This window comes from Lygodium microphyllum, chromosome 13 (assembly GCF_053477565.2).
Source record: "Lygodium microphyllum isolate KBCC chromosome 13, Lygodium_microphyllum_v1.1.10, whole genome shotgun sequence".
In the NCBI taxonomy this organism is placed as follows: domain Eukaryota; kingdom Viridiplantae; phylum Streptophyta; class Polypodiopsida; order Schizaeales; family Lygodiaceae; genus Lygodium; species Lygodium microphyllum.
In genome coordinates, this window is record NC_141147.1 from 88,322,512 (window position 1) to 88,343,867 (window position 21,356).

General features: G+C 40.6%; 1 protein-coding gene across 1 annotated transcript in view; it reads right to left on the reverse strand.

Annotated features, from left to right (window-relative positions):
• The window catches only part of SGT1A (phosphatase-like protein), a 71,465-nt gene that overhangs the window by 7,405 nt on the left and 42,704 nt on the right, over positions 1-21,356 (reverse strand). Inside the window, exons 4-6 of the mRNA XM_087691409.1 lie at positions 16,004-16,181; positions 15,699-15,795; positions 15,542-15,607 (exon numbers count right to left, since the gene is read on the reverse strand). Of these exons, the coding sequence (XP_087547535.1) occupies positions 15,542-15,607; positions 15,699-15,795; positions 16,004-16,181 (341 nt within the window). The remainder of the gene's footprint in view (positions 1-15,541; positions 15,608-15,698; positions 15,796-16,003; positions 16,182-21,356) is intronic.

The window sequence follows — 21,356 nt, forward strand, 5'->3', positions numbered from 1 at the left end:
ACTGTAACGATGGTGATAGGATCGAAATGCAGCTGAGAGTGCAGTAGACAGTGTGAGAGTGAGAGAGACAGAGTGAAGCACGACACCCAATCCAATAGACTGAAAGAGTGTAACAAGAAAGTACAAAGTACAACCCTTAAACCTTAGGGTTGTAGGGGGTGTTTAAAGAAACAATTGCCACTAGTGGAGTGACGTGTATCATAATCACCAGCCCAATCAGAATCACTAGAAGCATGTAACTGCAGTGGTCCCCCCTTGGCATAAAGCAACCCAAGAGATCGAGTACCCTGCAAGTAACGAAAAACACGCTTGACAGCTTGCCAATGTGACATACGTGGCTGATGCATATACCTGCTCAAAGCTGAAACTGCAAACTGTATGTCCGGCCTAGTGTTGCATAGGTAGATAAGAAATCCAACTGCAAGAGCATATGTATGTATATCAAACAAATCACTGTCATCATGTAATGACAGTTTCAGTCCAGGTTCCATGAGGGTACAAACTGGCTTGCAATCCTGTAAGCCAAACCTCTCAAGAAGCTGCCCAATATACCTTGACTGTGATAGCCCAATACCTCGAGCATCATGTATGAACTGGATGCCCAAGTAGTAATGCAAAACTCCCAAGTCAGACATGTCAAAAGTTTGCTGCAAATTTTGTTTGAATGCTGAAATCTGATCACCATGTATTCCAGTGAGCAAAAGGTCATCAACATAAAGACATATAATCAGCATAGATCTCTCTTCTTTACATACGTAAAGGGTAGACTCAGATGAGCTGTTTAGAAACCCCTGACCAAGCAAGAAAGCATCTATTTTTGCATACCAAGCTCTAGGAGCTTGTTTCAAACCATATAGTGCCTTTCTGAGCTTCCATACCAAATGTTCTGAGCCTTCAACTGCAAAACCAATGGGCTGCTGTACATAAACTTCCTCCTTAAGTTTCCCATGTAAAAATGCAATCTTGATATCTAGCTGATGCACTGTCCAACCATAATGTGCAGCCAAAGCAATCATAGACCTGATGGTCGTCATATGGGAAGTAGGAGCAAATGTCTCCTCATAGTCAATGCCCTTTTTCTGTGCGTAGCCTTTAGCTACAAGCCGTGCCTTGTATTTATCAATGGATCCATCTGCTTTCCTTTTCAGTTTGTAGACCCATTTCGTTCCAATGGCTTTCTTCCCAAATGGCAAGGACACCAAATCCCAAGTTTGATTCTTAGTAATAGAATCTAATTCAGCTTGCATTGCTGCCATCCAATGCACACTGTGTTGTGTATCCTCAAAACATTCAGGCTCTTCATTATCAAAAGTACTTGCTGCCATAACAAACTCCATGGTATGTGCTGAATCATGCAAACGAGTTTGCCTTCTAGTACGACCAGCCATGGGTGCATCCAAAGGACTATCTTGCATAGTCTGCAAATACCATCTAGGTAATTGTCTAGCTTCCTGACTGTGTGCAAGCTCTTGCTGAATTTCAGTTTCAGCATTATGCTGAATATTCCGATCAGCCAATGGCTGAATTTCTGCACTTTCCATAGGAGCAGCTGGCTGAAAATTAGGTTCATTTTCAAAAGCTCCAGCTGAATCACCAAAAGTAATGGGCAGCAGCCCTTCAAAAACATCACGGGCAGCCTGATATGTGTCCAAACCAGCCAAGGATAATTCTGATTTTTCATCAAAAACAACATCCCTGCTGACAAAAACCTTCTTTGTAACGGGATCATAGAGTCTGTAGCCTTGCTCTCATTGCTATATCCCATAAAAATACACTTAACAGCCTTGTTGTCCAACTTTTTTCTAAGTACCTATCGAATATGGGCATAGGCAAGACACCCAAAGGTACAAAAGTGACCAACAGAAGGTTTACGGCTGTTCCAAGCCTCAAAAGGAGTGATAGTCTTCAAGGCTTTGGTAGGGCATTTGTTCAAAATATGGCAAGCACACATGACTGCTTCCATCCAAAAACTATGAGGCAAGCTCTTTGCCTTCAACATACATCTGGCCATCTCCATCCCCAAAATGCATCCCTCGCATAAGTGCTCAGGAGATCTCTCCAAGAGAGATAAGCCCTCCAGCATCTCAGTATGCTATATCCCATAAAAATGCACTTAACAGCCTTGTTGTCCAACTTTTTTCTAAGTACCTGTGAAATATGGGCATAAGCACGACACCTAATCCAATAGACTGAAAGAGTGTAACAAGAAAGTACAAAGTACAACCCTTAAACCTTAGGGTTGTAGGGGGTGTTCACACCCGGCACACACTAAGTGCCCATAAGTGTGTAACATACGCACATAAGCACATACGACAATAAGACTATAAGTCTGGGGGAAAAAACCTCTCCTACCGAGAGTAAAAAGTGCCCCAGTGTCCTACTGATCACCGACACTCCCATATGAGCATAGGCGTAAGTGAGGCATGAGTCAAATACCCAACATTTACATGTATTGTCTCTAGACTTTGGAGTTGAGTTAATCCAACTCTAGATAGGGTGTGGGAGTGTGGTTAGGTCAACCTTAGACCTTGGTTGTACTTTGTACTTTTATTCTGTCATGCAATCTTGAGCTAATACACTCTTAAGCTCACACTCTATTTTCTCACATTTGGTATCAAAGCCACATGTGTGGGCTCCATCTTGTCATCATCAACTTGTGCCACCCACTCCTGGTCCATGCTGTTGCCAACTCGGCTTAGCTCTTGTGGAAAAGCAATAGGAGCTAGTGAAGTTCAAGGAACCAACGCCACCAGCTCAATTTACATAGCTATGTGCTACTAGCAGTGTCTTTGCCCAAATACTCCCGCCACCTTGCACACCAAGCTACTCCCTCCTTGTCCATTGCCAACACTACCCCAACTGCCCTCTGCCACCACAACACCACTGACGCCTACTCCACCAGCCTCAACACCACCCTATAGTCCTCAGATCAACAAACACATGTCCCAAGGAGATAACAACACCCAAACATTTGGGGCTTTTGCCCAATTTTAAGTCTCATGCGTGAATCTCCACCAAATTTATACACATTGACCAATTTTTTTGACATTTATGCAAGAAATTTGGGGTTTTTGCAATTTTGGGTCTAGCATACATCCCAAGAAGCTGTCCAATTACTAGTTGTTGTCACCATGCATCCCGAGGCGACATTTCATCAAATCCTATGGCTGTTGAGTATAAAATCTGTTCAATTTCTCAAAATTCCTTTGAGATAATTTGGGGCTTTCACATTTCATGCATCCCAAAGCAACCAACACGTGCAGGTACAGCATTCAGTTGCTGTTTTATACACATTTGGCACAAAAATTGGTGAAATTTTGGGGACTTACAGCATTAAATTGCTGAGATTAACTTTCTAGTCTTGTATTTTGAGATACAGCAGCGTGTTGCTGTTTTGAACAATTTTGGTATACTTTTCAGGGCATTTACAAGCAGATTTTACTTTGAGACAATTTTGTGATTGCATAATCTATCCCATGTTGGGATCTCGGTATCATGTGAGTATAGTTTTGCACTCCAGCTTGAAAGTGTTTGGTTGCAGTTTGTGCACTTTATTGCAGCAATGACTCAGCAAGGTTACAACGACCATAACAACATTTTGGGTGTCCTCATTCAAGAGGACAATTTGGATGGCACCAATTACTCCTTGTGGAGTTTCATGGTGCACAATCTGCTTGTTGTCGAGGGTCTTTGGGATTTTGTGACCAGCAATTCAGCTAGACTATGAGGGGTTGCATCTTAGATGCCTCAAAGAGGGGCTAGAGGATAGCAAGCTGCTCCTGTTGCTACCCATATTCCTACTACAGAATGAAGGAAATGGGACTCTAAAGATGCACATGCCTTATCTTTGATTGCTCTTTTAGTCAAGAGGACAATAATGCCTCGTATTCAATCTTGTAAGACCCCGAAGGCAACTTGGGATATCCTTGAGCAAATGTTTGCAACACAAAATTATTCCACAATCTGTTATTTGAGAAGAAAATTGGCAAATCACACATGGATAAGGGTGATGTTATGATAGATCACCTTTACTTACATTCAAGACTTTAGAGAGCAGCTGCTGAATATTAATGAGGTGATGACTGATGAGGAGATGATCACATCACCAAAACTCTCTTCCAAAGTCCAAAGTCTTATCTCAATTTTCACACTTCATTAAATCTGTCTTTGAGGGGGGCACAGCAACCCCTCAATTGCTGAACATCAAACCTTCACCACACGTAAGACACCACAAACTAGTATCAAAGCTAGCACGTGATAGACGGACAAGCCACACAAGCTATATGCCATGCACATGCAAGCAGGCAGTCCACATCAGCACAAGGGACACAATACGCAAGCAGTTCAATGGGCAGGCAGGCAGTGACGGCTGATAGGCCACGTCAGCACAAGACGACAGGCAGGAAACGAAGGTCACATGCTGACCGAGTGGATGCTTTGCCTCTTGTTGATACTCCATTCCCCTATGTATGTAAGGGGTTCATTCTTGGGAAAATGCATCACTTTGCTTTTAAGAAGGATGGTGGAGTGCGTGCTGTCCGGAAAATGCAGCTCATACACTCTATTGTGTGTGGATCTATGCGGATGAGAGCACTCAATGGCCATTTGTATTTTGTTATATTTATAGACGACTATTCTTGTTACACATGGATGTATGGTCTCAAAGCAAAGTCGGATGTATTTATGCACTTCAAACACTTGGTTGCAAAATTGGAAGCACAAACATGTTTGAAGGTACAAACCCTATGCATGGATTGAGGGGGGCGTATATGTCTCGTGCATTTGAGACATTCTTGCTTGAGCATGACATTACACATTCGGCCACAATGAGGATGACACGTCAACAGAATGGAGCGGCTAAAAGAAAAAATCATACACTCACGGAGATGACCAAATGTATGCTAAAAAGAAAAGGGCTGCCACATAAGTTTTCGCTTGAGGGCCTACAATATGCAAATCATGTACTTAATAAGGCTCCGACAAAGACACTTAAAGCAATCACTCCTTGTGAGACATGGGATGATCAAAAACCAAAGGTCGATTACTTTCGAGTATTTGAATATATAGGATATGCTCACGTGCCTAATGAGCTTCATGGCAAGCTAGATGATAAGGTACTTAAACGTATTTTTGTTGGATACAATTCAAAGAGCAAAGGCTATCATTTGTATGATTCTCACACTCGGAAGGCTTTTATCGACAAAGACATCCGTTTTGCTGAAAATGCAGCATATTCTCAAGATTAATTTGAAATGCCTGCCACCTATGACACAATGTCTTTGAGGGTCTTTTGCCACTTGCATTGGAATCTATGTCTACTGTAAATGCAAAAACAGATGTATTATAGCAAGTTGTTGCTCCTCCACTTGCCCCAAATTAGCGTTTGATTGATCCTATTTTGCCTCCAATAGTGGAACAAGCAGTTGAACAAGATAGGGCATGCACATTTTATGGAAAATCTGGAAGTAGATGCTCTTCTTGATGAGCATGCTAAGTCACATACGAGCCTCTTACATTACTATTTGGGGATTTAGTTCTCCTAAAATCAGTATGGTATCGTCATGTCACTATCATAGTATGTGGAAAAGCTTCTACATTGGTTTAACATGCAGAATTGTAGACCTAGGAGTACACCTATGGATCCACAGCTGAAGTTTTCTATGCATGATGATAGTGAGATGACTAATGTTGCAGTTTACAACTAGGCAAGTAACCATATTTATGCACAGCCCATGTACATACCTTGATATTTCCCAAGGGGGAGACTTGCAATTACAAGCTTACAATGATTTTGAGAGGCACCATCACTATTTGATCCCATCTCACTATATGAAGACATTTTTGTTGTGATAGCTAGCTAATTACAAATTCAACATTGTAGCATTGGTTCTAGCTTCCAATCACGTGCCAAGGGCCCACCAATTTAAGGAAGTTGATGATATCCTAGCAATGGACCCATGAAACCAGCCAATCCTTCTCAATTAGGGTGGTAATTACCTAAGTTTAACACTAATTACATCAAGCATCAAATTCACATAAATTGAAACGCAAATGTTACTAAATAATCTTGGACAATAGACACCCAACTGGCACTAAAACTGATATGCCTTGCAGTATTTCTTTAGCTTCTAAAAATTATGGATGAAATACACTAAGATTAGGCTCCAATCTCATTGACAATCCAATGTCTCTTACTGTCAAAAATGACAAATCTGGAATACGCACTTTACCACTTAATCTTGGACTATGAACCCTATTGGTCCCAAAATTGGCACCCCTTACGGTACTTCATTAACTTGTATTGTTCAAGGTTGAAGTACACACTAAGATCCAACCTAATCTCCTTCAATTTTCAATACATCTTGTTGTCCATAGCAACCAGCAAGCCTTCAATTCAATTTTTCCCTTGGTTTTCTTGGGTATTGGCCTTCAATTTGCTTCTTGAAAGACAAAATTTTCCCCAAACTTAATGTTGCCAAGCTGGTCTTTAAAACTCTTTGAGATCCCCAAATTTCAGCCGCTGAATTTCAAGCACTAGACCCTAAATTTTGAATAGTCTTTTTGAGGTGGCTAGTAAACCCTAATTTACTACTATGTTAACTAGTTCTAGCCCTCCAACCCGCTGCATACTTGCTGCATTTTGGTTTCTAACCTACTGCCCTTCCACATTTAGCTCCAACTAGTGATCACAAACCTCAAGATGTGTCTCCTGTGGACATCACTATCTGACTACTTCCATTGTTTTGCCTTTGAGAAAAATATACATCCAAACCAGGTTGTAAACAATAGTATATACAAAACAAATCACTACCTAAGACTCCTCCAAAAGGTGGGCTAGATATTTTACATATGGAAATCTAGCACGTCTTTTACTATAAACATCCTTTTTATTGAGGGACACCCTTGTCTCATCCATCCAAAATTGAAAGACTAAGTCTTTGACAGTTTGAGAGAAGTTTTCTCTGTCCTTCTTATCTACGATATGCAAATGCAAGAAATAAACCATCAACTTCACTTGTCATTGTCAAGTGATGATTGGTTGTATATAGGTTTCTTTTGTGGATTCCCATAGGCTTGGCAGCGTGAGGTATGCTAATGTCAACATGTTCGTACATTCTATATCTTCTAAGTGTCAGCCTGAGCATCACTTCACAAAAAGAGCTGCCATTCAAGAGACTAAACATGTTCCTAGATAGTTGATGGATGCCTTATGGGAACACCTTACAACCCACAAGACAGCAAACAGCCCGTTTTTTGTAATGAAGAGCTCAATTCTTTTTATGATGCTTCCCAGAGTGAAGCATTGGATGACAACAATGCAACCAAAGTTAGACTCTATACATAAAAATGGCACATAATAGTTATGTGACTTGCCTCCTAACAAGTGTGGTATAGGCACAAAGTGGTTTACAAAGTCAAATATAGATTTAATGGTAGCACTGATGGCTATAAGGCACATATATTATTGCTAAAGGGAATGCCCAACACCATGGGACTGACTATGATGAGATATTTGCACCCACTTCATTTATGACTACCATTCACATTATTATTGATTTGACTACCCATTTTGATTGGCATGTGCATCAATTGGATGTAAAGATTGCTTTTCTAAATCGTGAGCTACATGGGGGGGGTTTATGTTATTCAACCTTGTGCCTTTGTTTAGAAAGGGCCAAAGAGCAAGATGTGCCAGTTGTGTATGCCTTTTTATGGTTTGAAACAGGCACCTAGGGTAGCATACGAAAAGATACATCCTCACTTGATTGCTCTTGGTTTTAGCAACTCACATGCTGAGAGAATACTATTTGTCTACAGGAATGGAGATGATCTCTTGGTTCTCATTCTTTATATGGATGATATGCTATTGACTAGGCCCCATGAAATGCATATTGCAACTTTTAAAGCTGAATTACATCATTCATTTGATGTTACGGATCTTGGTCATACAGTTCAATGTACTCTACTCTAATTGAGAAAAGTAGCACATTTACACTTGAGGATGTAAGAGATCCCTTTGATAGCTCACTCTATCAACACCTGGTTAGCTATCTTTTGTACTTCTGTAATACACGGCCAAATATCTAGTCTAGGGTTTCTCGCTTGACACTCTTCCCCTAACACTAAGCATTGGCAAGCAATGAAACATGTCTTTCGATATCTCAAAAGCACTCTGTCATAAGGCCTACCCTACAGGTTGTTCTCTTTGCTTGCATGCATCCACAAACAATGATTGTGCTGGTTGTTTGGACACTCATGGCCACAAATGGTTATTGTTTCATGCTTGGTGATTCATGTATATCTTGCCTAAGCAAGTAGTCTACACTCGCCATGTCTAGCTGTGAGGCTAAATACATAACAACATTTATAGCTATATTGGAATGTGTAAGGCTAAAACACCTTTTGGTTGATCTCAATGTGGAACATCAATCACTCACCCCTATCTATACTAAAAATCTGAGACACATGGCAATTGGAAGCAACCCAATCTTCCATGCTCACACTAGGCACATTAAGGTGCATCATCATTATGTCGGAAAGAGGCTTCATGCAAGGGAAATCGATCCAACTACGGTTGTCGCAACAACAACAATAGCTAATGAGCCTAAATCTCCGTCTGTAACAAGTGTGGCATCCACATTAATTATGTCATTAGCCATACTTAGCATGCTACCTTTATCCTTGATCACTCAACATCAAAATACTCTTGAGAAAAGTCAAGATCCAATAAAAAAAGAGAAGACAAATTCAACTTTGGCTCATTACTACTATCACGACCACATTGCTTTTCATACAGCCAAATTATGACATTCTCTTGAGGCTTTCCTATTCATACTTTCTCTCCTTAATAAGCTTAAACTTGGTTACAAGAACTTTTAACTTAATTTAAATTCTAAAATCATGATGATTATCATGTTCCTGTCCATAGGTTTGAGTACTTAAGGGCCATATTAAAGAAGGTTGCAATATATGGGACCAACTACATACCCCTGTTAGCAAATATGTCAATTCATGATTGAGTCTGTGCATGTGATTCACTGGGCTAGGGCATCGAGCTATTATCCTAATTATTTAGGCATTTTATTTGTTTATTTTAGCATTTTATGTTGGCCAACCTGCTGCCATTTATGGCATTTCTTTGGCCTATTTATTCAATCTCCTTCAAAGTTATCATTCATTCATCTGTCGCCCACAGGTCCTTGCTAGAGAGAGGAGTCGGTGCCAATGCCTTCACAGCCACCACTGACTCAACCTGGATCTCTAATGTCTCATGTCTCGATATATGAATTGCATTCCCAAGAATTCTTTTATTTTCTTTACTTTTGCAATGTTGTTCTTTTCTCTCCTTCTTGTGTTCAGCAATCTATTTCAGCATACACATATGCTACCATTGTTGCATCCATTTCTGACATGTTATTAGATTGCAAGATCTATGTTTCTGCTGATATTTGATCAGGCAACCTATTGCTGATTGCTTCCAGCTTGCAGCCTGTGTTTTCCATGGAGCAATTTGTGTTTTCACCTTGCATCAGCATTCTACCTTGTTTTCGTCAGTTTGCTGCATTTATTGCTTTATTCAGCCTCCATTTGGTTTTTGGATCTTGATTGCTGGCTGAGCGACTATGTGTACAGGTCGTTTTTGCTGTTTCACGCATTTTTTCGGCTGTATTTTTAACCTTTTGCGGCAATCACCCTCATCTTTTGATCAGATTTTGGTTTCCACTCCATGTGAACTCTCATTTTGTACAATCTTTGTTTGGATGCTCCTATTGCTGGTCGTACTAGAAGGCAAGCTCGTATGCATGATGGTGCACATACCATGCAGTTTGTTATGGCAACACATATAGTTGATGATGAGGAGCCTGAATGTTTTGAGGATGCACAACATAGTGTGCATTGGATGGCAACAATGCAAGCTGAGTTTGACTCCATCATAAAGAATCAAACAAGGGATTTACTGTCTTTGCCTATTGAGAAGAAAGCCATTGGAACAAAATGGGTCTATAAGCTGAAGAGGAATGCAGATGGATCCATTGACAAATATAAAGCTAGGCTTGCCAAGGGCTATGCACAAAAGAAAGGCATTGACTATGAGGATACATTTGTTCCTACCTCCCACATGACTACCATTAGGTCTATGGCTGCTTTGGCTGCCCATTATGGATGGACTGTGCATCAGCTAGATAAAAAGACTGCATTTTCACATGGAGAAATTCAAGAAGAAGTGTATGTACAGTAGCCCATTGGTTTTGCAATTGAGGGATCTGGACACTTGGTCTGTAAGCTGAAAAAGGCTTTATATGGCTTGAAACAAGCTCCCCGAGCTTGGTATGCAAAGATTGATGCCTTACTCAACTGAGGGTTCATAAACAACTCATCAGAGTCTACCCTTTACGTATGTAAAGAGGGGGGATCCTTGTTGGTCATATGTCTATATGTTGATGATCTTTTGCTTACAGGGACACATGCCGATCAGATTTCAGCCTAAGGTTTAAGAGATGTACTTTGTACTTGCACCTTACACTTCAAATTATTGCATTGGGTGTCATGTTCTCACACTCTACACTGTCTGCTCCAATCTCAGCTGAGCTTTGATCTCTACCCATTCTCACAGGTCTAGGTCATTCATTTGGCCATAAGTATCAATTAGTGACACTAGAGAAGTGGCATTTAACTGTACCTAATGCCAATCTAATGGTTAAAGATGACGCAAAGACACTCAAAAATGGAAGTTACTTAGCCAATTTAATTATTAGCCAGTCAAATTATTTCTGAGGGTACCAAAATAATTATTAGATTAATTTTCATTATATAAAGATTGAAAATTAATATTTAATTATGGATAATGCTGGAAAACCATTTGGGAAGGTTGCCACTTTTCAAAAATGTCCATGCAAGACTGAAAAACATCTTTAGAGGCTGGAAAGATGCATTTTAGTGCATTCAGTCTGCAAGAGAGAGGGAGGAGGTGTTGTTGGTCTGATTTGCAACCATTGGAGCACCTTCTGAGGCAGCTAGGGGCAAGAGAAGACCAATCAACATCAAGTGACAGCATCTACACGCTGTTGAGATAGGGGAACAGCAGTAAATCAGTCAATAGCAAGATGGGTGCGAACAGATGTGACCTACAAAACAAGGATGGGTTGAGCAGTGGGTGACCTGTCTATTTAAAGATGTAGAATTATTGTCCCAAATTAGGGTTTGGCTTATGGGACACAAATACTCTCTAAGAATATGTTTCTTTTCTAATGAAAGTTTTAATGATTATATGTTTTGGGACTATTTAAAAGAGCTCATTAATTTGTAATGCATTTTTAGCTCCTCTCATACCCAAAATTGGAATCAGAAAGAAACTAGAAGAAAAGCTCAAGCCAATTGTTACCCCAAGGCATCCCACCCAAAGCAACGAGAGCATTTGACAAAAGGTGCATATAGGCTACCCAATGGCTTACAAAGACTACAAAGATTATGGTTATCTTACAACTAAGCCTAACTGGTCACCCAAGAGAGGCCAAGGCATCAAAAAGGGGTGCTTGTTGGCTACCCAGTGGCCTGCTAGGACCAACAAATGCAAATGGAGCCACAATGATTTTTTTTTTGAGATGTAATGATGATATGTAATGACTCGTGAGGGCTCAAGATCTTGGATGAGAGACTGATTTTTTTGTGATTTTGTTTAATTATTGGACTTTGTCAATTTAGTATCTATTCTTCTCTTGAGATTTAAATATTATATGACTTTAGTCTCATTTAAGAGCTATTTATGATATATTATAATTCATTCTTGATGTTGACATTTTATCAGTTTGTTTTGAAATGAGAATCATGATGTTGCAACTTGACTCTGTCCATATTATAGATAGGCTATTTACATGTTAATTTCAATTTTCTTTGTATGATATGTATGAATCATAATTTTTGAGTTATAAACCATAGTATAGCTTGTCCAAAGACTAACTTTGACATAAGCGACCAGTCAATAATGGATCATGGATATGTAACGTGTAATGTATTATTCTCAATTGACTCTATCATCACTCAAGCTCAATTAGCCATTCTTTGTTTAAGAGAGAGTTCCATAGAGGTTTAGAACCTCTTTTCCCAGTTAAAACTATTAAAAATCCCTACATAAAAAAACTCGTGTTTCTTATTTTACCCCCTCTTAAAAGAAACTTACGAAACACGCTTCTGATGTTTCATTTCTAAACTTTTTTTTCTGACTGCTATGAAGTTAATTTTTAAAATTAATATTCTAAAATTTAATTCAATAAGCTACATAATGCTGAAAATGTGAATTGGAAGGCGGCCACTTGGCAAAACTTACCCGTCCAAGTGGGAAAAACGTTTTTGAGGCTCAGAGAGAGAGAGGGAGAGAGAGAAGGCTAACATTGTTACTACAACAGTTGACAAGTCATTTCCAGCCAGCAAGAGAACCACTAGGAGCTAGTGACATGCTAGAAGAGAGTACAATAGTAGATGACAACCATTTGAGGGTTGTTTCAACCAAACAATACTATATTCAAGGTGTTCCATTAGTGAAGATTAACTTCCATGGCTGTGTGAACATGGCAGGAGCAAATTTTAGCCCTTTCTCACGATGAAACTATCAAATTCCTCTCTCTTCGGCATTCTCTCTTACCCTTCAATCATCTCTCAAGTTATCTCAACAAAATCCAACCATTTGAGCGATCAAAGGTGGAGATTTTGGTTTATGTCTGTTGTAAACTCTAATTTACAGCAGAAATCAAGGTTTGACTGCTACCTGGAGATGCATGCTTAAAATTGAGGGCCTAGGACTTAAATTTCAACAACTAAAATTAAAGAATTTCAAATAGATTAAAGAGGCCAACCAAGCAATATCAAATTTGGGGCTAAATTTGTAGGGTGAAGACCAATTCCCCAAACAAACCAAGGGGCAAATTAGTTTGAAAGCTCGCTAGTCATTTATAATAGCAATAGGCACTTGGATTAGTAGAGGAGATTAGTAAACCTCAATTGTACTCCATCCATTTGCAATTGAAGATATAGAAATACCACAAGGGATGTTGGTTTTGGGGTCAACAAGCTATCCATTGTCCAAGATTAAGTGTGAAAGTGTGCATTTCAGTTTATGTGATTCATTTACTTGCTGTAATTATTGTTAAATCAGGTTATCACTACCCTCTCCAAGGAGGAACGTTGCTTTCACAAACAATGCCTAAACACTTGTGTTATGTTAGGAACAGCTGTCATCAATAGTTTGAAGTAGTCACCCAATGTTGAATGCCTGCAAACACAAAGATCCTGCAAAATCACAGTAAACAAGATATTGTCTCCTCTTCATAGATGCTCCAAGTCCTCTCTTTTGACCATGATACCATGTGAGAGTGTGCAATGGAAGACATACATCAACATGGAGAGAGAAGGGAATAAACTAAGATGAACACACACAATGGAAGGAATAGGCTGCATGAACTGAAAATGAATGCTGAATAAAAAGAGGAATGATTAGTCCCTGCACACAGTTGCAGGGATTAGTGAGGGCACCAGATCAGGCTGATGGACAGCTAAGAATGCAAGCTGCAAAGAGAGTGTGTTGGCAGCAATTGTGATGAGCAAAAAGATCAACAACTGGAAGAGGGGCAGGCAGCAGCATTTCAGCATTAATGCAGTTGGCCATGCTGAAACTGCTGCCTGCCCTTGCCAGTATAAACACAACAACTGGAAGAGGGGCAGGTATAAATAGCCAGCCAGGCCCAAAACTGGCCAACCAGCCCTGGCAGCTGCATTAATGCAGTTGGCCATGCTGAAATGCTGCTGCCTGCCCTTGCCAGTGTAAATGCAGCCTGAAAGTGGCAAAAAAACGAAGCGCGCTGAACTGGATCACTAATTGACAGCATGAACACGCTAAAACTGAAATGCAAGGGTTGTCAAAGCTCCAATGTCTCCATCAGGCTCTAACCGAGCTCACACCAAGAGATGACTAGCATTAAATATAAGAAATGCTAACAAGTTTCGCATAAGGAGGGCAGGGCAGCTGTGAATTGGGTTGACACAAGGGTATACAGCCATGAGTACCTTAAGAGTCTAGATGTGCTCATATATAGCTTCAAGAGCCGAGGACAAAGTTGTGGCTGTTCGACGTACCACGCTTGTATGGTGCTCCTATATGGGAGCCTAGCTTGATCCACAAACAAAGGAGGCGGGTAGGTGGAGCACAAGAGTTGCATGACACACCAAAATGCAGCACAATAGGAGGATGAGGATGAGTGGAGGCCACTACAGGAGTAGATCCTACATAGGATATTGAGGAGTATTATGATGGATGGCAGCCATGGGAGTGGATGATGATAATGATCTCCCATACGATTTGGAGTAAAACCTTGGTTCCACATACCATTATACACGCAGAGTTGGGAGGCACCTATTCACGTATGGCGTTCTCAACTAACAATAATACATTTACTGTTGCTAAATCAAAAGCTACATTATCTGTAACTACTGTCATGACGCCTCCCACTATATAGCAGTTGCAATAGGATTGGGAAGATGCATGTGCATGTGTGCTTGATGCTTCAACTACAGTCAACACTAGCCATGTCTAGATTCATAGGCATTACAAGATACCAGATACACCACCAAGTACAAGATCTCAAAAGACATGTGACAGATGCCTACTTGGCAAGGTGTATTGGTCCAACTTCCCTAGAGATGGGAGTGCTAACACTGCACACACAATTTCAGCTTGTGAATAATGATAGATGCAAGTCTGTCTGACACCATCAGTTGGGGAATATCTCTGCTTTGTGACAACATACATTTACCGACAACTCTACTTGGTACACATGGGCCTTTGGCCTTAAAGCAAGGCCTGACATATTTGCTTGTTTTCAAAATTTCCTTGCTATGGTACAAAACACTAGTGATTGCAAGTTAGTCACTCTTCATGAGGGGGTAGTACATTTTACAACGACAGGATGCAGTCCTTTTATCTCCCGGAACCACACATCTGTGCACCACACCTTATACACCCTAGTATGATTGGGTCGTTGAGCACAAATAGATCACTTTTGAAAATGGCTAGAGGCATGCCGCATGCTTGAAGGAAAATCTTTGCCTAAAGATTTCTGGATGGATGTTATCATGACAGCTTGTGTGCTGAGTTGCTGAACTACACAGGCACCAACGACTATCACTCCTTGAATGGTCAAAAATCCACTGTTTCTCACATGTGCATTATGGACGCCTGCTTATACACAATGCACATGTCCTACAGGGCATCTACAAAGTTAGGATTTAACAGCCGTCCACCACACCACCAAAGGCCTCCAACTTGTTAGGTGAGGGATAGTCTTAGTAATGAAAACTACTATACATGTTATTTAAGGATAAAAAGATATGTTACACAAAATCACTTTAAACTAAGCTCCACACAATGTGTCATAGGTCAAATTACCTCACCTGTTGTGTGTGCACAGGGCAAGACAGAAAGACAGAAAGACAGAGACAGACAGAGAGAGAGAGAGAGAGAGAGAGAGAGAGAGAGAGAGAGAGAGCTTACTTTTTGATTAAGCCTGGTGTTGAAAACATAAGGAGTATCTGGAGGAACCGAAATTACAACACTTAACTGGAGGCAAAGGAAAACAAACACACCACCTATCATTCAAGGCAAACAGAAAACATAAAGGGAAAGCAACCCAGAAAGGAATATAGCTTACACTTTGCACCCCGAAATCTATATTAAGATTTTCAGGCTTCAATCCTTTAGCAAATATCTCCACCACTACCTCGTTTGCATTCTGATAAAAGTCATGTCTGATGATAGAAATAATCAACCACAGGATAACCCTTTTCTAACAAATACTGCTCAAGTTATCCATCCAAGGTTACTTTATTTACTAGTGAAACAAAAGAATTGGGAGAGAACAGTAAATGCAGAGAGATTTTGCATTTAGGCTTTATCATGTATATGTTGCGGATTTAAGAAACAACTATCCTTGCACGTAAATGGTGTTTCCTCAACCTGTACTTGGGTGCCGGTTTTCTTTGCAGTGCAGCTGCCATCTCAGCCTGAGGAGCAGATACTTTGCTATCAGAATGAAAATTTGCATTTGTCTGTAATCCATTTAATCCATTCAACCTTGGGCTTTCTGAAGGTAATGCTTCCTCCTTCAAATGAGCTTGATCATTGGCAGCTTCTTCTGCATCAATCGCAGATAACAAGGTCAATGTTATGGCATAATTTAGAAGCAAACCTGGCTGCACTCCCACAAATTTGTACAAGAAACATTGTAGCACTAAGATGATTATCAGTATTCATCTAATTAGCATTGAAAATTGAATCTCTTCACTACCCTGATGCAAGTGTTGGCGCAGAATACACCATGCAGTGATAAGATGCAGTCCTCAAGTATATCAAGGAAGAGCAGTGGATTATCCTCAAATCAAAAGACACAGGTTTAAGACATACTCTATAAAAGTAGAGACCAATAGTAATTGTCCCATGACTCTGAAGGCTCAATCTATTCTGTCAACAAGGCTGACCTGCCTTTTCCTTCAATGAGAGATACTGAAGATATTGAAGGGCGACCAGTTGCCTTGTTAGGCTGTTATCCAGTACATGCAATGGACTTGTTCAAGTGCATTTCTAAAACAGTGATTCCTCTTGTTCAATCAACATACACTGAATCAAAACCAGCTGCAAAGAGTAGGCAGACAGAACATTGCAGGAGTCCTGGAGTCCTAATACCTGCCACTCCCCCCCACCCCCCCACAATCCCAAACCCCCCAAAAAAGGGTCAGGCACCACGAACAGGAGTACCTGCCTTTTTTATACTCAGAGAAATGTGTTAAATGACTATGCTGAATGCCCCAGTCATCACTGTTATACTTGCTTTGAGACCTACAACTACATGCAGTATACACCCTTACTGATATTAGCAAGAAACTGTAGGCACATTCATGAAGTATGTAGACTTTCAATGCTGACAACTTACAACAAAAAAAAAACTGCTAATTACTGCAGACTTGTCAAGACAGACCCAGAAGTCAAAACATAAACATGCATCAAATTGAAAGCACACCTAACGATACAACTGGTACACTTGCGTTTCACAAACAACCAAACACGCATGCACATGTCTGTTGCAAACACAATCGATGGCACACAGGCGGCACAAGAAACTGCTTATGGAAGCAGTAATGAATCCAAATCACCACCTAACATGTGTGAAAATATTGAATGCTTTCTTCACCGCATGACATATGAATACACAAGTACAAATCCAAACTAGGTGATGCTATCGAACGTGATTCAACTTTTAATGACCCTTTGTTAACCTATATCTTGCTAAGCTTAACACATGTCTCCTGCATTCTCCAAGGATACGCACATGATTGGACATAAAACTAAAAATCAGAACATCTCAAACCTCTGTAACCCATGGTGAATTGTCACGGACCAAACACTCACAAAATCATGTCAAAAGTCAGTGTGCTGTGGATTGTCACGAACCAAGCAGTCACAAAGCATGTCAAAAGCCTGTGTGCCATGAATGGACTTCTAGAAAAACGAGTTATTCTAATGTTTCCTATGTATTAGTCCATGTAAAGGACATCTTCAGCAATCAGATATACTGTGCTTCACATGAATTATCACGGACCAAACACTCACAAAATCATGTCAAAATCCTGTGTGCTGTGGATTGTCACAAACCAAGGGGTCACAAAGCATGTCAAAAGCTTGTGTGCCGTGAATGGACTTCTAGAAAAGCGAGCTATTCTAATGTTTCCTATGTACTAGTCCATGTAAAGGACATCCAAACACTCACAAAATCATGTCAAAAGCCTGTGTGCTGTGGATTGTCATAAACCAAGGAGTCACAAAGCATGTCAAAAGCTCGTGTGCCGTGAATGGACTTCTAGAAAAGCGAGCTATTCTAATGTTTCCTATGTACTAGTCCATGTAAAGGACACCTTCAGCAATCAGATATACTGTGCTTCACATGAATTGTCACGAACCAAATGGCAAACACTCACAAAATCATGTCAAATGCCTATGTGCTGTGGATTGTCACAAATCAAGCAGTCACAAAGCATGTCAAAAGCTTGTGTGCCGTGAATGGACTTCTAGAAAAACGAGCTATTCTAATGTTTCCTATGTACTAGTCCGTGTAAAGGACATCTTCAGCAATCAGATATACTGTGCTTCACATGTCAACAGTCATTTTGAGCTATAAGACATACATGTTGAGCTAAAAATGCATTCTAAACTTAATTAGCTCTTAATAACAGCCCCAAACTCAAAATTACCAAACTTTTATCTTTTAAAAACATGATCCTAGACAATGTCTTTGTCCCATAAGTCATACCCTAATTTGGGAGGACCCATCCATCTATAAATAGATATGCTGCCTACCACTTAGCCTTAATCTCGTTTTTGCAGATTGTTGGTGCCATAACTCTGTTGTTCACACTGCGCACAGAGGATATCTTAGTTCGAGTTGCTGTCCACTGCTGCTTACTATCGGCACCTACTTTTCAGCCCTCTACATCAGCTGGCGACCTGCTTCAGCCTGCGTTTACTACCTATCATCATCTACTGCTGCTGTTTGAGACCTGCAAGTTGTCGCCAGCCTCTGTGTCCCATAAGCCATACCCTAATTTGGGAGGACACATCCATCTATATATGGATAGGCTCCTGTTTCAGCCTGCATTTACTACCTATCCATCATCAAGTGCTACTGTTTGAGACCTGCCAGCTGTCGTCAGCCAGCCACATGGACTGTTGAACCTACGTTTTGCTGTTCCAGCTGCTCCATGTGCTGCCATGCATCATTGTTGCCTATCTTTGCAGTTTGCAGCTACTAGCAGACTGCCACATCATCATTCCAGCCTGCATTTGTGCGTTCTTCACCTAACTATCCCCATCTAACAGTAATCCACCTCCTCGCTGTTGCATTCGATGTTGCCAAACATTCATGGAGGACCAAGGCTGTCTGCTGTGTTTTGGGATCCATCAAAGCACAACACACTCTTCAATTCATACTCTCCTAGAGGCACAAGAGTCCATGGGTCAATATTTCACATTGAGTGAGAGTGCTATGGAGTCCGAGACAAGAATGAGCAGGAATAGAGCTAAGAGTGAGGGAACAGAATGTGAGTGTACTAGTGTGTTGCCCCGTACACAAAGAATAAAAATGCATTTATATGTTAGGGTGCAAGTAAAGGGTGTGTTCACACCCGTAATTTTATACACACAAGATTAATGGGAGTTTACAACCAAAGGCAATTTACACCCAACAACCTCCCACTTAAAGGCCTGAAGTGGTGTGGTACCTTTAAACTATTCAACTCCCACTAGTCGAATGCAATGCTCATGCTAAGCCTTTGCAAGACTTTTAATGAGAACATCCACAGGGTTATCTTGGGTTTTGACCTTATTCAGTGTGACAAGGCCATCATGCAAGACTTGTCGAATGAAGTGATACCAAATATCTATGTGTTTGGTACATGCATGAAACATGGCATTCTTAGCCAGACATACTGTACTCTGGCTATCACAACCAAGCATTGGAGCATGTGAAGAAAAGCCAAAATCCTTGACCAAATAGCCAAGCCAAATAGCTTCCTTAGAAGCTTCTTGTTGGAGCTCAACTGAGAGTGACAGAAGTTCGAGTAGTGAGCGAGAGTGTGATGGCTGGAGAGAGAGAGAGAGAGAGAGGAGAGTGAAAGTACGATGCGATATGAGTGTACCAACAATGTGTTGGTACACAAAATAAAGTGTATTTATAGTTAACGCACATAAGGATGCATTCACATGTACAGCTAAATAATGTGTGTGTACTATACACGGAGGTTAAACCGGACCTTTATCCCAACAACCTCCCACTTAAAGGTCTGAAGTGAACCTCTAACTAACTCCCACTAGTAGGATGCAACATTCATGCTAAGCTTTGCTTAGACTTTTAATGAGAACATCTGCAAGGTTGTCTTATGTTTTAATCTAGGTTGTCTTGTGTTTTGATCTTGGTCAATGTGATTTGACCATCTTCCAGAATCTGTCTGATGAAGTGATATCGCACATCTATATGCTTTGTGCGTGAGTGATACATGGCATTATTAGCCAAATACACAGCACTCTGGCTATCACATCCCAAAACTGCAATACCCATAGACATGTCGAGATCCTCTGCAAGTCTACTCAACCATATAGCTTCCTTAGAAGCTTCAGTAGCTGATATGTATTCAGCTTCAGTGATACTCAATGCAACAATGTTCTGCAACCTAGAACACCAAGAAACAACCCCACCAGCAACTGTAAAGACATACCTGCTAGTGGATCTACGAGTGTCCAAGTCACCTACCATGTCTGCATCACAATAACCCTGCAAAAACTAAGTGTACCCTGCCCATAGCAAATACACTTTCTTTGTGTACCCTTGAGGTATCTAAGAATACACTTCACAGCCTCCCAATGTGTTTTGCCAAGATTTGACATAAATCTACTAACAATTCCCATTGCATGAGCAATGTCTGGACGAGTAATAACCATAGCATACATAAGAGAGCCACAAGCTGATGCATAAGGGACTCCCTTCATAGCATTTGCTTCCACGTCATCTTTTGGGCTATTGGCTTTGCTAAGCTTAAGGTGAGGAGGTAAGGGTACCCCAAAAGGCTTAGCTTCAGCCATTTTAAATCTGTCCAATACCTTTCCAATGTACTTTTCTTGAGATAAAAACAGCAATTTTTGCATTCTATCTCTACGAATCCTCATGCCCAATATATGCTCTGCATTCCCCAAATCTTTCATGGAGAAGGCTGATTTCAGCTGATTTTTGAGAGCATCCAAGCTAGTCTTTCTTTTCCTAGCTAGCAACATATCATCCGCATACAAAACAAGTATGATGGAGCTGCCATCTGTATCCTTTTTCATGTACAAGCAATGATCTGCATGGCTGCGTGTAAACTCATGAGATAGCATAAAAGTGTCAAACTTTTTGTACCATTGCCGTGGTGCTTGCTTCAGTCCATACAGGATGTGTTTTAGTTTACACACCATCTGCTCTTTTCCACAAACTACAAAGCCCTTGGGCTATTTCATGTAGATTTCCTCATCAATGTCACCATGCAAGAAAGTTGTTTTTACATTCATTTGATACAGCTCTTGTTGTGACCAGTGGCGTGAGGATCGAGACACGCACTGCTTACACACAGCAAAGAGACAGAGAGAGAGAGAGAGAACAGAGTAGAGAGGAGAGTGAGCACAACTTGTGGGTACAATGACGAGTGTACCTCTTTCGGTTTTTTAGATAGATATATATATGAAAGTACAAGTGTGTTAAGGGTGTGTTCACAACCGAGCACATATAAAG